The following is a 15,754-nucleotide window of genomic DNA, read 5'->3' on the forward strand; positions in this document are numbered from 1 at the left end:
ATATCAAATCCTTATTAGAGATGTAGTTTCCAAATATTCTCTCCCATTGCATCAGCTCCCTTTTTACTCTTTTGACAAAGTCCTCTGAATCCCAGAAGTAATCAACTTTGAGAAGGTCCTATTTATCCTGTTGTTGTTTGTTGCTTGTGCTTTGACGGGTTTTGAGGAGACCCCTTGGCAAGTTTGTGACGTGAGGTTTGGAAGGGGGAGAAGGAAGGAACAGATGAATGTCACCTGCTCACGTCCCTGGTGGCTTGTTTCTCCTTTTCCTCCCATCACTGCGAGTGGGGCCTGCTGGAAACAGGCCTTGCCCTGAGAACCCAATTTGACACTTTTTGGAGTCTTCAGAAATGTACCAATTTGGCAGCTGCATAAATTGTAAATAATGGGTTAACATGCAGCTCAGCTGCAACCTTGGTGCAGGAAAAGTCAAGAGGAATATTTTTATCTTGTCGGTGAGAAGATGCCCTTAATATTCTAAAAGTAAAGGTGAGTGGTTGATAAATGTATATATATATTCACCTAATTGGTTCCTCTGATGAGCAAAATGTTCTTGATTTTTCTATTGTAAGTCATCAATAAGTTGACCATATGTGAAACAGGAAAGGGAGCTCAAGGTCAAGGTTCTTATAAACACTCTCCAGACTCAGATATGCAGTTTTGTAAGTCTCTGATGCTTGTAATTGGGTACTCTGGTTTGAGAAGGTTGGGATTTATTGGATTCAGGCTTTTTCCATGTCAGTGCTGTTCAGACAGGATATTGACTCTGCAGACCTCTTCCTCTGCTAGCAGAGAAGAAGTCTAATTGTCATGGGATTTTTAACTGAGCAGTAAACTAAAAATATAAAATCCATTGAGTTGGAAATCCAGCAGCTTACAAAATAGAAAAGTCACAGTTTTCAGGTGATGTTTCTGAGTGCCCATCCACTTTGTCCAGCATGGTGCTGATTGGAGGTTACAAAGGGAGAATGTGGTACTCCCATCCTGGAGAAGCCATGGGGGTGGAGACCTCTTAGGATATAGGGTAGAATCCAGCATTTTATTGGGATGGCTTGTTAATTTTTCATTCATTCATTTGAGTGAATGAACTAACTCAGGTACTTGTGATTTAACATAGTGTATGTTCAGCGCTTTCCCCCTCTAGCATGAGTAGATGCTCTAAACAGTAATTATCTCTATTGCTATTTCTCTGTATCTACTGTGTGCCAGACTCTGGTTATACAGAAATGAATACTATATGGCTCCAGGTCTGTCAGAAACCTACAGTTTAGTGGGAGGGACAATCCTGGAAGCAAATAAATGATTAGATCTATGTCTTTGTGGTTGTTATATTCTTAGGATTCTTAAGATCTTCATATGCTGTCTTACTAATGCCATGCCATTGGATCCCATTTTATAATGGTGCTGTCCTGCATTCAGCCACCTCTCTCAGGGGTTCCTAAAGTGGCTTTTGTCTGAATCACACTGAGTGTTCGCTGAAAATGCAGATGCCAGGGTCCACCAGAACCTCCAAGGGTGAGGCTCCAGATTTTGGGTTGGCGATTTTTATGCCACCTACCAATACTGTGTCTATGCACCATGGTTTTCTGAGACTCCTGTGGCAGGAGGAAGGCAACAAGAGCTTTCATGCCTTGAATCCCTCTGTGCCACTTTGAAAGTATTATGTACCCTAGAAAAACCCCATGTTTTAATCCTGATCCAATCTTGTGGGCAACTGTTTCTTTTAATCCTGATTCAATATTGTAAGTTGGGCACTTTTGATTAGATTATCTTCCTGAAGATGTGACGTGCCCAATAGTGGGTGTGAACTTTTGATTAGATGGAGATGTGACTCTACCTATTCAAGGTGGGTATTGATTAGTTTACTGGAGTCCTTTAAAAGAGGAAACATTTTGGAGAGATTCTGACAGAGCTGACAGAGAGCCAACAGAAACTTCAGAGCAGACAGAAAGAGCAAAGACACAGGTGTTTGGAGATGCTTAGCGCCCAGTAGACATTGCCACGTGCTTTCCCATGAGATGTTAAGCAACCCAGAACCTGGAGAGAGTCAAGGGAAGCCAAGAAATGAAAGCCAGTCCCAAAGAAGCAAAGTGGGGAATGCCCACATGGACAGAGACGGAAAGCAATGCCCAGGAGCAAAGGCCTAGCAAATGCCAGCCACAGAACTGCCCAGCTGACAGAGGTGTTCCTGACCCATTGGCCTTTCTTGAGTGAAGCTAACCTCTTATTGGTGCTTTAATTTGGATACTTTCACTTCCTTAGAACTGTAAACGTGTAACTTAATAAATTCACCTTTTAAAAAGCCATTCCATTTTTGGTATATCACAACCCTGCAGCTTGCAAACTAATATACCCTCCTTCTCCAAAGAATGTTCCAAAGGCTTTGGGGAAATGGAAAGGATATAAATCAACATATGTAAATCAATAGCCTTCACACACACAAACAAAAATGAGTTAAAGGACATGATGGTAGAGAAAGTCCAGTTTACCATTACAACAAAGATGATTAAATATTAGGGATAAGCTTTAGAATATGCAAACTATGAGGAAAACTTTAAAAATACCCTGAAAAACACAAAAGTAGACTTAGACAAATGGAAAGACATCCTTTACTCTTAGATAGTAGACTCAACCTCATAAAGATGGCTGTCCACTCCAAGTAAATTTGCATTTAACACAATCCCAATTACAAGGACACATTTTGTTTTACGAAGTTAGACAAGCTGATACTCAAATTCATATGGAAAAACATGCAAGAATAACCAGGAAAACACTTAGAAAATTGAAGGGATTAGCCCTACCACATATTAAAACACTATAAAAACTTCTAAAATTAAAAACTGTGGCACTAGAGCATAAATAGACAAATAAGCCATTAGAACAAGAACTTCAGAAATAGAACCCAAGAACATATGGAAATTTAATATGTAAGTATGGTGTCTTAGATCACAGGGGCAAAGATAAACTTTTCAATAAATGGTGTTGGGATAACTGGGTAGCCATTTGGAAAAAAGATAAAATTAGATCCATACCTTATGCCATAGACAAATGGATCAGAAAGTATGCAGCACATTCTGTGGGCACAGCTGTGAGAAAACAGGAACTCTCATGTATTGTTGGTGGGAATACCGACTTAGAGCAATTCTTTTCGAGATGAATTTTGTTATAACGAAACTAAATGTGTACTTATCACTTGACTCAGAACCCCAATTCTAGGCAGCTACCCTGAAAATACACATCCACCAGTTCAAAATGCCATAAATAGGCTTGGTCACTGCAGCATTTTTTGTAATAGCAAAATATGGAAAACAACCTAAGTGTCCATGCAATTAAGAATGGGTGAACAAACTGGCACATTCACACAATGAAGTACTATGTAATTGTATGAAATACACAATTAAGAAAAAAAAGAGCAAAATGAGAGAAAGAAAAGGAAACATAGGAAAGATAAATGAGAAGTTATTGAGATTGGTTATCTATAGGGAGTAGGAGGGAATGGGTGGAAAGGATGGGAGAATGGGATGGGGTAGAAGGGATGGGAAAAAAAATGCTTCTCTGGGTATTGACTCTTTTGAATAGTAAAGTACCCAACTTTTAGATCCATGTTTAAAAAATAAATAAAATGAACATGAAGGAAGGTGGCGGATAGGAGAGCTGAGCTAACTTCTCCACCATGGAGTACCTATAGAAAAGGCAGAAAATGACCAGGATGGCAGTTCCAGGGTACATGCGACCAGAGAGGGACTTCTACATTATATAGGGAAGACACGGATAAGAAAGTGGAGACATTATGAAAGGAGGGTGGGTTTATTTAATTGTCACTGTCTTTGTGGCTGGCTGCCATGCACTCAGCACTCACACAGTCCCATCTCTTCAACCAACTGGGGAGTCTTCTCTCAGCCCTGCAGCCAGGAGCCCCTATATGTGACTTTGGGAATCAACAGACTTATTCTAGCCACACACAAAGACCTTGCTGCGGGGTGCAGTGCCTACCCCCCAGCCCCGGGGCAGGCTGCTGTGCGTGCCTGGTTTGGGGGAATACTGAGAGGCCCTCCCTTCATGAGCAGAGGGGACACAGAGCAGAATGGAGCCGACCAGGCAGTTAGCAGGTAAGAGAGACACTCTATGTTCCGCTGCCTTTATCCTTTCTCCACGAAGCCTGCGGCACTCATGGCGTGCATGGGTGGAGAGTCGGGGACAAGGGAGAGAGCCACACGGAAGAACCAGGAGCCTTCCTGTCCACCCAGTGGCAGGGGGTACACAGCAGGCGGGGATTTTGTGGCCCACCAACGAGCAGACCACTGAGAGCTGGGAAGGTGAAATTCTCCACACCACAGCCTGAGGTTTTCTGCTCGGAAGCCTGGGAATCACCAGACCTATCTTGCCCACAAGTGGATCCTCTGCCTACATGCAGAGCACCCACCCCTGGCCCTGGGGCTGGGGGTCTCCAGCACTCTCGGAGACCTGCTCCATTGACTGGAATTTCACCTAGATTGGACCCTGCCCAGCTGGTTGCCACAGTAAGGGAAGAGAGGGCTTGAGGGAAGGGGGTGCCTGCGAGTGCCATCTGCTGGAAAATGAGGAAAGTGCACCCTGGCAAATTGCTGTTCTGCCAGATCTGCTACAGTTGTCCCAATTCTTGCATCTCCCACAGGAGGCCTTGGCCTTGCTCAGACTGGAAATTCCTGACAAACCAAGAGCCAAAGGAGACCTTTAACACAAACCCAAGCAACTATAAAATCGTAGGTGAGTGAGGGAAATAAACTTTCAAAAAAATTTTATCATGATAATCAAATGTGAAGAAATCAACAGAAAATCACAAGCACATGAAGATGCAAGAAGATATGGCCAAACCAAAGGACCAAATTAAAAAGCCAGAGGAGACACAGAATTTGGAACTAATCAAAGAAGTACATTCAAATCTCCAAAATAATTTCAATTTCAATGGATGGGCCAAAGACATAAAGGATGTCAAGAGACACTAGAAGAATATAAAAAAGAATTTGAAAAAGTAACTAGAAGAGCAGCAGATCTTATGGAAATGAAGGGTACTATAGATCAAATTTAAAATGTGCTAGAGACACACAAAGGCAGATTTGAAGAAGCAGAAGAAGGAACGGGAGGACAGGGCAATTGAATGCAAATGCATGAAAGGATAAATGGCAAAAAAGATGGAAAAATTTGAATTGGAGCTCAAATTGGATCTCAGGGAAATGATGGAAACACAAAGCAAACAAGTATAAGAATCACTGGTTTCACAAAAGAAGAGTAAAGGGGTAGGAAGGATACTTGAGATAATTGGGGAGGATGGACTTCCCAACCATTATAAAAGACATAAATAAGCAAATAAAAGAAGCCCAATAAACTCCAAATAGAATAAATCCAAATAGATCTACTCCAAGACATATATGCTGATGAGGAGGAGAAAGTACTGAAAGCAGCAAGAGAATAATGAATCACCACATGCGGGGGAAGCCACATAAGGCTAAGTACTGACTACTCAATGGGCACCATGGAGGTGAGAAGGCAGTGGTATGACGTATTTAAGATTCTGAAAGAGAAAAATTGTCAACCAAAATTCTTTATCCATGAAATAATTCTTTGTCCTTCAAAAGTGAGGGAGAGATTAAAATCTTCACAGACTAATGCTGAGAGAATATGTTGATGAGACCTTCCCAGTAAGAAATGCTAAAAGGAGTTCGGTCAGCTGAATTAAAAAAAAATGGGAGAAAGAGGCCTAGAGGAGGGTACAGAATTGAAGAGTATTAGTAGGGGTAATCTAAAGGATAAAAAGAAAGAGAGGGAAAATATAGCTCTGACAAACAAAAATGCAAGGATAGGATGGTTGGTTCAAGTACTGCCTTTACAGTAATAACTTTGAATATTAATGGGCTAAATTTACCAATTAAAAGATAAAGATGGGCAGAATGAATTAAAACGTATGATCCATCTATATGCTATTACAAAAGAGTCATCTTAAACACAAGTATACAAATGGATGGTGAAAGGATGGAAAACATATTCCATGCAAGCTGTAACTGAAAGTAAGCAGGAGTAACTATACTAATATTAGACAAAATAGACAAGGAAGGATTCTATATGTTAATAAAAGGAACAATTCACCAAGAAGAAATAACAATCATAAATGTTTATGCACCCAATCAACAGGAGCGCCAACGTTCATGAGGCAATATTGGCAAAACTGAAGGGACCAATAGACATTTCTACAATAATGGTTGGAGATGTCAATACACCACTCTCTTCTCTATATAGAACAAACAGACAGAAGGTCAACAAGAAAGTAGACATCCTAGACAATGTGCTAAATGAACCTAGCATATATATATATATATAGACATATATAGATCACTGCATCCCAAAACATCAAGATATACATTTTTCTCTAGTGCTCATGGAATGTTCTCCAGGATAGATCATATGCTGGGGCGCAAAACAGGTCTCAAGAAATTTAAAAAGATTGAAATTATTCAAATCAGTTTCTGTGACCATAATGGAATGAAGCAGAAATCAGTAACCACCAAAGAAATGGAAATTTCACAAATAAATGGAGGTTAAACAATCAGTGGATCAAAGAAGAAATTGCAAGAGAAATAGGTAAATATCTGGAGACAAATGAAACCAAAAATATAACATAGCAAAACCTAAGAGATGCAGCAAATGTGATGCTGAGAGGGAAATTGATAGCTTGAAATGCATATATTAAAAGGGAGAAAAGAGCTAAAACCAAAGATCTAACTGAACAACTGAAGAAGGTAGATAGAGAACAGCAAACTAACACTAAAGCAAATAGAAGAAAACAAAACAAAGATTAAAGCAGAGTTAAGTGAATTGGAGAACAACAACAACAACAACAACAAAAAACCCAGTAAACTCAATAAAAACAAAAGTTGCTTATTTGAGAAGATGAACAAGATTGACAAATTCTTAGCTAGACTGACAAGGTCAAAAAGGGAAGATGCAAATAAAAGAAATCATAAACAAGAAGGGGATCATTACTATGGATCCAAAAGAAATTTAAAAATCCTTAAGAGGATACCATGAACAACTGTATGCTAAGTAGACAACTTAGAGGAAATGGACAATTTCTAGAAACACATGAACATCCTACACTGACTTGAGAAGAAGACCTCACAAACCAATCACAAATAAAGAGATTCAGTCAGTCATAAAAGACCATCTACAAAGAGAAGACCAGGCCAGATAGCTTACAAGGGAATTTTACCAAATTCTGACTCAAACTCTCCAAATAATTGAGAAACACTACTTAACTCGTTTTATGATACTAGCATCACCCCAATATCAGAACCTGGTAAAGATCCTACAAGAAAGGAAAATTATAGGCCAATCTCCCTAATGAACTAGATGCAAAAAAATCTCAACAAAGTACTTGCAAATCAAATCCAAAGGCACAATGAAGAATTACGCCACAACCAAGGGGTTCATTCCAGGCATGCAAGAGTGGTTCAACATAGGAAAATCAAATTTAATACAACAGTAACAAATTGAAAGGGAAAAATCACATGATCATCTTGATTGATGCTCAAAAAGCATTTGACAAAATTCAGCATTCTTTTCTGATAAATACACATCAAAGTAGGAATAGATGGAAACTTCTCAATATGATAAAGGGCATATATGAAAAATACACAGCCAGCATCATATTCAACAGCGTGAGACTGAAAAACTTCTTCCCAAGATCAGAAATGAGACAAGGATGCCCACTGGCAACACTGTGTGCTAGATGTTCTAACTACAGCAATTAGGCAAGAAAAAAAAATTAAAGGCATCACATTGGAAATTAAGTAGTAAAACATCATTATTCATAGATGATATGATCCTATATTGGGAAAATCCTGAGAAATCCATGCAAAAGAATTGAGCTAAGAACCAATTCAGTAAAGTGGCAGGATAATATTAGTGAAAATCATTATGTTTCTGTACACTAGTATGACCTAACTGGGGGGCAATTAGGAAAAAATTCCATTCACAAAAGCTACTAAAAGAATCAAGTCTAGGAATAAATTTAATCAAGGATTTAAAGGACCTGTACCAGAAAACTAAAAACATTGCTAAAAGAAATTAAAGACCTAACTAGGTGGAAAGACAATATATTTATGAATAGGGTAATGATGTCAATTTACCAATTGATCTATAGATTCAATGCAATACCAATCAAAATTCAACCTATTTGACCTGGAAAAATGATTACAAATTTATGGGAAGGGAAAGAGGCCTCAAATTTGAAAAATCCTAAAAAGAACAATGAAGTGGAAATTACACTTTCTGACTTTAAAGCTTATATAAAGTCTAGGGGCCAAATTAACAAGGTATTGTCACAAAAACAGACAATTGATTAAAATAGAATCAAATTGAGAATTCAGAAATAGATCCCCAGATCTATCAATGATTTTGACAAGACCCCCAAATCTACTGAATTGGAACAATTGTCTTTTCATAAATGGGGTGTGAGAACGGGATATCCATAGCTAAAGGAATGAAAGGGACCCCAACTCACTATACAAAAATGAATCAGAGTTGTTTAAAAACCTAAATATAAGAGCCAGTACCATAAAACTCTCAGAGGAAAATATAGGGAAACATCTTTAAGACCAAGTCATGGAGATAACTTCTTAGACCTTACAACCAAAACAAGCAATGAAAGAAAAATAGGTAAATGGGAATTTCAAATTCAAATGCTTCTGTGCCCCAAAGGACCTTTTCAGAAGTGAAGAGGCAGCCAACTCAATGGGAGAATATTTGGAAACCATACATCTGATAAGGGCTTATATATATCTAGTATAATAAGGAGACCTAAACTATCAAAAAGGACAAACAACCTAATTATAAATGGGCAAATGATATGAATACATTTTTCAAAGAGGAAATGCAAATGACTAAACAGCACATGAAAGATGTTCTCTTCATTAACTATTAGGGAAATACAAAAAATACACAAGGATATTAATACCTGTAGGGATGATGCTATTAACAAACAGAAATATAAGTGGTGGAGAGGATGCGGAGAAATTGAAACATATCCACTGCTGGTGGGTATAAATGGTACAGCTGCTGTGGAAGACAGTTTGGTGATTTCTCAGAAAACTAAATATCAAGTTGCCCTATGACCTGGTAATTCTGCTACTCGGCATATACCTGAAGATGTGAAAGCGTCACACGAACACACATTTGCACACCAATGTTATAACATCACTGTTCATAATTGCTAAAAGGTGGTGAAAGGTTTAGGAGGCGAAAGGGTGAGAAAGAAGGAAGGTAGACCGGGAAATTTAAAGTGGGCGGGTTTATTTCTGCGCTCCCAGGCAGAGCTCACCCAACCCAAGATGGAGAGAGGTGAGTCCACGCGCAGGCTTTGGCAGGGGCAGCTTTTAAGGATGGAGATCAGGTGACATCTGGAAGGGGCGGTTCATCAGTTCTGGAAGTCATGTTGGGAGGGGCGAGACAGCCTCCGCAGCTCAAGTTGCAGTGCCCTTCCCTGTTCCCCCCACCTAACAGATGGAAAAAATCTCAGTGTCCATCAACAGATAAATGGATAAACAAAATGTGGCATAAACATATGATGAACTATTATGCAGCAGCAAGAAGGAATAAGGTCCTGAAGCATACAACAACGTGGATGAAACTTGAAGGCATAATTCTGAGTGAAATAATCCAGACACAAAAGGACAGGCGTTGTATAATTTCACTAATATGAACCACCTAGAAAATGTCAACTCAGAGCCTTAAAATGTAGAATATAGGCGACCCAGAGATAGTCAGAAGCTAGAGAAGGAGGAGCAGTTACCTAATACCTATGGACTAGTTAGTGAGGTTGAACTTAAATGTATGGGAATGGATAGTGATTTTGATAGTATAGTAGTGGGCTTATAGGTAATAGTACTGTATTGAAGGTGAATATGATTGAAAGGGGTTGTTCAAAGTCATGCATCCCACCAATTAGCACTACAAATATAAATAGCTTCTTACATGAACTACATCAAAGGTATGACACTTGTATCAAAAGTTAATGATGGAGGGAGTGGTATATGAGAAAAACTACCTGTTGCATGCTATGGACTATGTTTAACAAGAATACCTCACTAGCACCTTAATAATACTATGGGTAAATAATTTGGGGGCAGGGACAAGAGTTATGGGATGTTTGGGGTTTTCTCTTTGGTGTGGGTGTGTCTGTTACTTTTCTTTTTGGAGTGATGAAAATTGTCTAAAATTGAGAGTGATGATTGTACAACTAAGAGAGGATACTATGAGTCATTGTTTATTTTGGATAGATACATGCTATGTGAATGTATCTCTACAGAATCTGCAGATTCAAAATAAATAACTAAACAGAAAGATTCAAGTTCTCGAGAAAATGTGGAGAGAGAGGAAGATGGTTCAGAGTTGGTAGGGTAGCAGAATGGGGCAGCCCCTCCAGAGGGTAATGTCTCATCTACAGGAGGCTAAATAAATTGTCATATGATTAGGCAATCCCGTTCCTAGGAATATACTCAGAAGAAGCAGGGACTCAAATAGGTATTTTCACACTGATGTTTATGGCTGTGTTATTCAAGATACCCAATGGATGGAAGTGACCGAAGAGGACATTGACTGAGAAGCAGAAGGGTGAACTGTGGTGTAGACATACAATGGACTATTGTACAACCACAGAAAGAAATAAAGTCATGAGGCATGCAACAAGATGAGCAAAACTTGAGGACATTATGTTGAGCAAAATAAACCAGAAACAAAAGGACGAGTATTGTATGGTCTCTATTAGAAAATACTTATAAGACAATTAGAGCCTAGATTATAAGCTTTTACAGCAGTCACGTTTATTCCTGAGTTTTAAGTGTTATATCTAAATTCTGAGATGCTGTGCTCTATGTGCACAACCTGGCAATTCCCTGGAACTTTGGGTAACTGGGTGAAAGCTAAGACTCAGAGTTAGAGTTCTGCAACTCTAAAAGTCAGCATTATGCCATGTAGTAACTATTAAAGAACCTAGAAAAGACATCAGACTTCTAATTCAAGGTAAAAATGAAGCTGATCTGGTTGGACTAAGGCAATTCAGAATACAGGGTAAAGGATGATATTGTCTGTGTTTTAGAATGTCACCTTCTGTGTGAGACCAAACATCTCTGTGTCTAAAACCTAAATTTTCTGTGGCACACAGTTTAACTTATCTGGCCAGGCCAGTTCATCTAAACAACCTAAACACATGGAGCCTAGAAAAAGCAATGAGATTTTGTGATTCTGTATAAATTACTGTAATATCCTGATATATTCCAGAATATGTTGGGCAGATAAAGAGAAAGTATTGGCAAAGTCCTCTGAGGCAGTGGAGAAAAAGTATAGAACTATTAAACTTCCCCACCTAGGAACTTCCTGAAATTCTCTCAAGCATTAGGGACTCCAAAGTTAAATTCGCCAAACCCTCGATCTTGAAGCTTGTTCTTATGAAATTTATCTCGATAACGGGGAAGATAAGCCTATCTAAAATTATGCCTAAGAGTCACCTCCAGAGAACCTCTTTTGTTACTCAGATGTGGTCTTTCTCTTTCCAAGCCCAACTCTACCAGGAAAATCATTGCCCTCCCTACGGCGTTAGACTTAAATTACAGCAGTATGAGTCTCCTTGGCAATGTGGGACATGGCTCTCTTCCCAGGGATGAGCCTGGCCCTGTCATTGTGGGATCAAAAATACTTTCCTGAACAAAAGGGGAAAATAAATAACAAAATAAGGTATCAGTGGCTAACAGATTTCAAATAGAGTTGAAAGGCTCTTCTGGAGGTTACTCTTATGCAAGCTTCAGGTAGATATTGCAAATTACCACAGTATGCCAAGCTTCAACCAACAGTATTCCTGAAAATCCTAAAGAATATCCAGGGCTCTGTCTAAGACTGTATGAAAGTTTCACTCTCTAAGTTTATTTTTCAGAAACTTAAAGCATCCAAATTGTTCCTATGCAAGATAAGCCCTAAAATCCAGAGATATCAGTTTCTCCAAGAGCATCAACTGGTTGCCTTCCCCTGTCACATAATGTTGAAACCCTTTTACAACATGAAGTTGTCGTTGCCAAATATCCCCAAAGATTGGAAGAAGGATCAAATTAGAGGGAGAATTTGTAACAGAGAAGGTAGGATTTAATAAATGACTGGGACTACTGAATCAGTATACTGATAATTCTTATTAATCTCTAGTGTATTAGAGCAGCTAGAAGGAAATACCTGAAATTGTGGAAATATAACACTTACTATACTTAGAAATTTGCTTTACAACTACTTGTTAAACTGTACTTTGAAGTGTATCGGTTTTCTGCATTTATGTTATATTTCACAAGAAAAAAATTCTAAAAAAAGAACGAGGAGGGGACAATATGGAATATAGAAATCAGTGATCCTAACCACATTAGAAATGCATAACAACCACATTGAAAGAGTTGGGGAAAGAACAAACCTAAGTAACTTGGAAAACAGCGTTTTGACTATATATTCGAAGGCTAAAGACAGAGCTGCACACAAATATCGGACTCTGCTTAGCAGGGGTTTTAATTTTTTTTTTTCTCACAAGGTATGGGTTCCTGATTCCAAAATTACTTTATAAGTATTTTAACACCAAGTGAATAAATATATTGTGGATAATGAGTGCCAGGTTTCTTACTGTTGGAAAAAGGAATTTAAAATAAGGAATTCTTGGTATGGTTTTTGTAAGTTTATTTGGTCCGAAATTATTTTAAAAGAAAATTAAAAAAAAACAACAAAATGGCCAATAAATATAAGAAAAGATGCTCAACCTAAATAGTAATCAAGGAAATGAAAACTAAAATAACAATAAGACTTTTATTTTCTGCCCATCAGATTGACAAAATTTAAGATTAATAATATCAAATGTTCAGGATATAAGGAAATAGGTACTGTACTACTGTTTACTACTGTTTTACTACTGAGTAAAAACTGATAAAGCCTTAATATAAGGCAATGCAGCATTTGCTCTCACAGTTTTAAAGTGCAAAGAGCCTAAGTATGCCCTGTATAAAAATACTGGGTTCACGCACGCTCTAGTCTATCCTATAGACATGTTCCTGCATAAAGCCCAAATATTCTTATAAAAGGGACATCTCCAGGGTCTTTGTGGCAGAATTTTTAACAGCAGTAAATTGAAAAACAATTTAAATACCCATCGTAGGGGACTAGTTAAATAATTGATGATAAGCTATTCTGTGGTTAACTATTCTAGATGTCCTAAAATGGACTGAGCTAAGTTGAGCACCAAGTGAGAAAACAGGTTGTATACCAGTGTATAAAATATGGTCCCATTACTGAAAAAAATACTTGTAAGTAAGCACAGAATTGTGTGTGTTAAATGTATACAAATATAATTGTAAGCAAACCGCTATCAGTGGTTACTTTTGGGAAGGAAAGTGTGAGAAGGGGTGAGAGTGGGTTTAAAAATTACTGCTTTGTTGTTTGTCTCACATTCAGAATGTATTCATTTCTATCTTGTGAAATAAAAACAACAAAAATATTCTTTGTTGGCCTGTGGTTGGATCTGTCCTGGGCTTATAAGTCATTGAAGACAAAAGCTGGGGGCGAAGAAGTGAAAATGCTATAAAAGGAAACTCTAATATCAAATTGGGACTTTGGATTGGTTGGTATTTGCAAAAGGTTTTTGCTAAAAAAAAATGTAAGAACCTACAGCTGTCCTCTTGTCTTCTTTTAGCTGGTGGCAGCAGTCATAATCATCAGCTTTGGCATGGTGGCGGCACTCTGTTGTGCCATAGCGGATGGCCTGTTCACTGCTCAGCATATAGTGAGTACTGGCTTTTCATCCATTTTACCAGCTTAATTTTGTTCACGATTTCTTTCCTGGGTTTAAAAAAAAATACATTAAAAAAATGTCAATTTGTAGAACTCAGTTGAGAGATCTTCATGCTTCCTCTCTCTACTTGTGTTTGCCAACCATCATCTTTCCTTCTTCCACTATTCCCTGAACATACGCACACTCAGTACACACCCAGCACCATCACAGCCATCAGAATCAGGCCTCTTCAACTTCTTGGGCCCTTTGGAGAGATCCTTAATCCTTTCTCTTCTGGTCCAGAAATTCCACACACAATCGGATAACTGTCCTATGTTTTCTTTAAACCTGATGAAACAAAATGCTTGACTGACCTTGACTTTCCAAGTGTCTGTAGTTCGAAGGTGCCTCTCTTAGAAGACTATAATGTCATTTTCTAGTTTGATTTTGTATCCTGTAAAGGTACATTTACATTTATTTTATTTAGTGATGTTAAAACTAGAACACTGAAATAAAAGATTCTATCAATAGTTATTTAAATGAGCGCTAAACTGAAAGACACACAGTTTGAAAATCAGGGCCCTCACATAACTACAGTATAGAACACTATTTAAAAATGTTGTAGAAAAGAGGTTGGAAGTGAAAGAAACATTGCATCAGTCATAAAAATATTAAATGACATTAAAATCATTAGTCAAGACAACCAATAAAGGCAAAATTTTAAATTCATTGTCAAATTATGTGTGATTTTTTTCTATGTTTATAAAAGCTTTGTTATAATGTCAGGAAATGGTTCTTCCTGTTTCTACTTAAACTTTCAAACTAGGCAAATGAAAGAGTATTTGAGTATTTTATTAGTTGAACCTTCTTTAAACGCATTTCACATGATCAGAATGGCATACAGCGAAAGTATTATATGTATATTTATTCATGTGTATAAACACTTAAGTATCCTGGTTGGACTTCTCAGCTCGTTTTCTTTAGACATAGGATGGTCCTGATTACAGTGCACCCTTATTTTTGGTGTTGGTCTATCAAATGTTACCTTCAACCTTAAAACTCGGGGGCAGGGCGGGCAACAGTGGCTCAGTGGCAGAACTCTCGCCTGCCGTGCCAGAGACCTGAGTTCGATTCCTGGTGCCTGCCTATGCGAGAAAAAAAAAGTCAGAGGCAATGAACCAAATTAGACTTTGACATTGACTTTGTTTAAAAATTGGAGGCTACAGATATTACACATACCTCATCTGAAAACTATGCTTGCTGACGAGTATCTACTATAAGAGAATGTGACTCTCATTCATTGCTGAAGGTATTTTCTCAGTCTCCTGTTAGAACACACTGGGTTCAATGAATTTTTTATTATGTTTTCTAAGAATCACTAATCAACATTTTATAAAGAAATAATTATACAGCAACTCCAAGAAAGAGAAATAAAAAGAAAAACCTCATTTATCCCATACCCCTTACCCCTTCCTCTCATTGGCCACTAGCTAGTATCGCAATCTACCCAATTTTTTTACCCCTTATACCCCACTATTATTTATTTATTTATTGTCCTTATTTTTTTTTTAACTCATCTGTTCATACCCTGGATAAAGGGGATGTCAGCTACAAGGTTTTCGCAGTCACATGGTCACACTGTAAAAGCTATAAAATTATACAATCATCTTCAAAAATCAAGGCTACTGGAATACAGTTTAACAGTTTCAGGTATTTACTTCTAGCTATTCTAATACACTAAAAACTGAAAAGGGATATCTATATAGTGCATAAGAATAACCTCCAGAATGACCTCCCAAGTCTTAGAAATCTCTCAGTCACTGAAACTTTTTTTTGTTGTTTCATTTTTCTTACCCCTTTTGGTCAAGAAGTCTTTCTCCATCCCACAATACCAGGGCCAGGCTCATCCCTGGTGAGCATGTCCCACATTGCCAG

The 15,754-nt window shown here is 38.1% G+C and overlaps 1 protein-coding gene across 1 annotated transcript in view; it reads left to right on the forward strand.

Annotated features, from left to right (window-relative positions):
- TMEM255B (transmembrane protein 255B) overlaps positions 1–15,754 on the forward strand; it is a 128,605-nt gene that overhangs the window by 77,330 nt on the left and 35,521 nt on the right. Inside the window, exon 7 of the mRNA XM_077156935.1 lies at positions 13,742–13,831. Coding sequence (XP_077013050.1) covers positions 13,742–13,831 — 90 coding nt within the window. The remainder of the gene's footprint in view (positions 1–13,741; positions 13,832–15,754) is intronic.

Source organism: Tamandua tetradactyla, chromosome 4 (genome assembly GCF_023851605.1).
Source record: "Tamandua tetradactyla isolate mTamTet1 chromosome 4, mTamTet1.pri, whole genome shotgun sequence".
In the NCBI taxonomy this organism is placed as follows: Eukaryota; Metazoa; Chordata; class Mammalia; order Pilosa; family Myrmecophagidae; genus Tamandua; species Tamandua tetradactyla.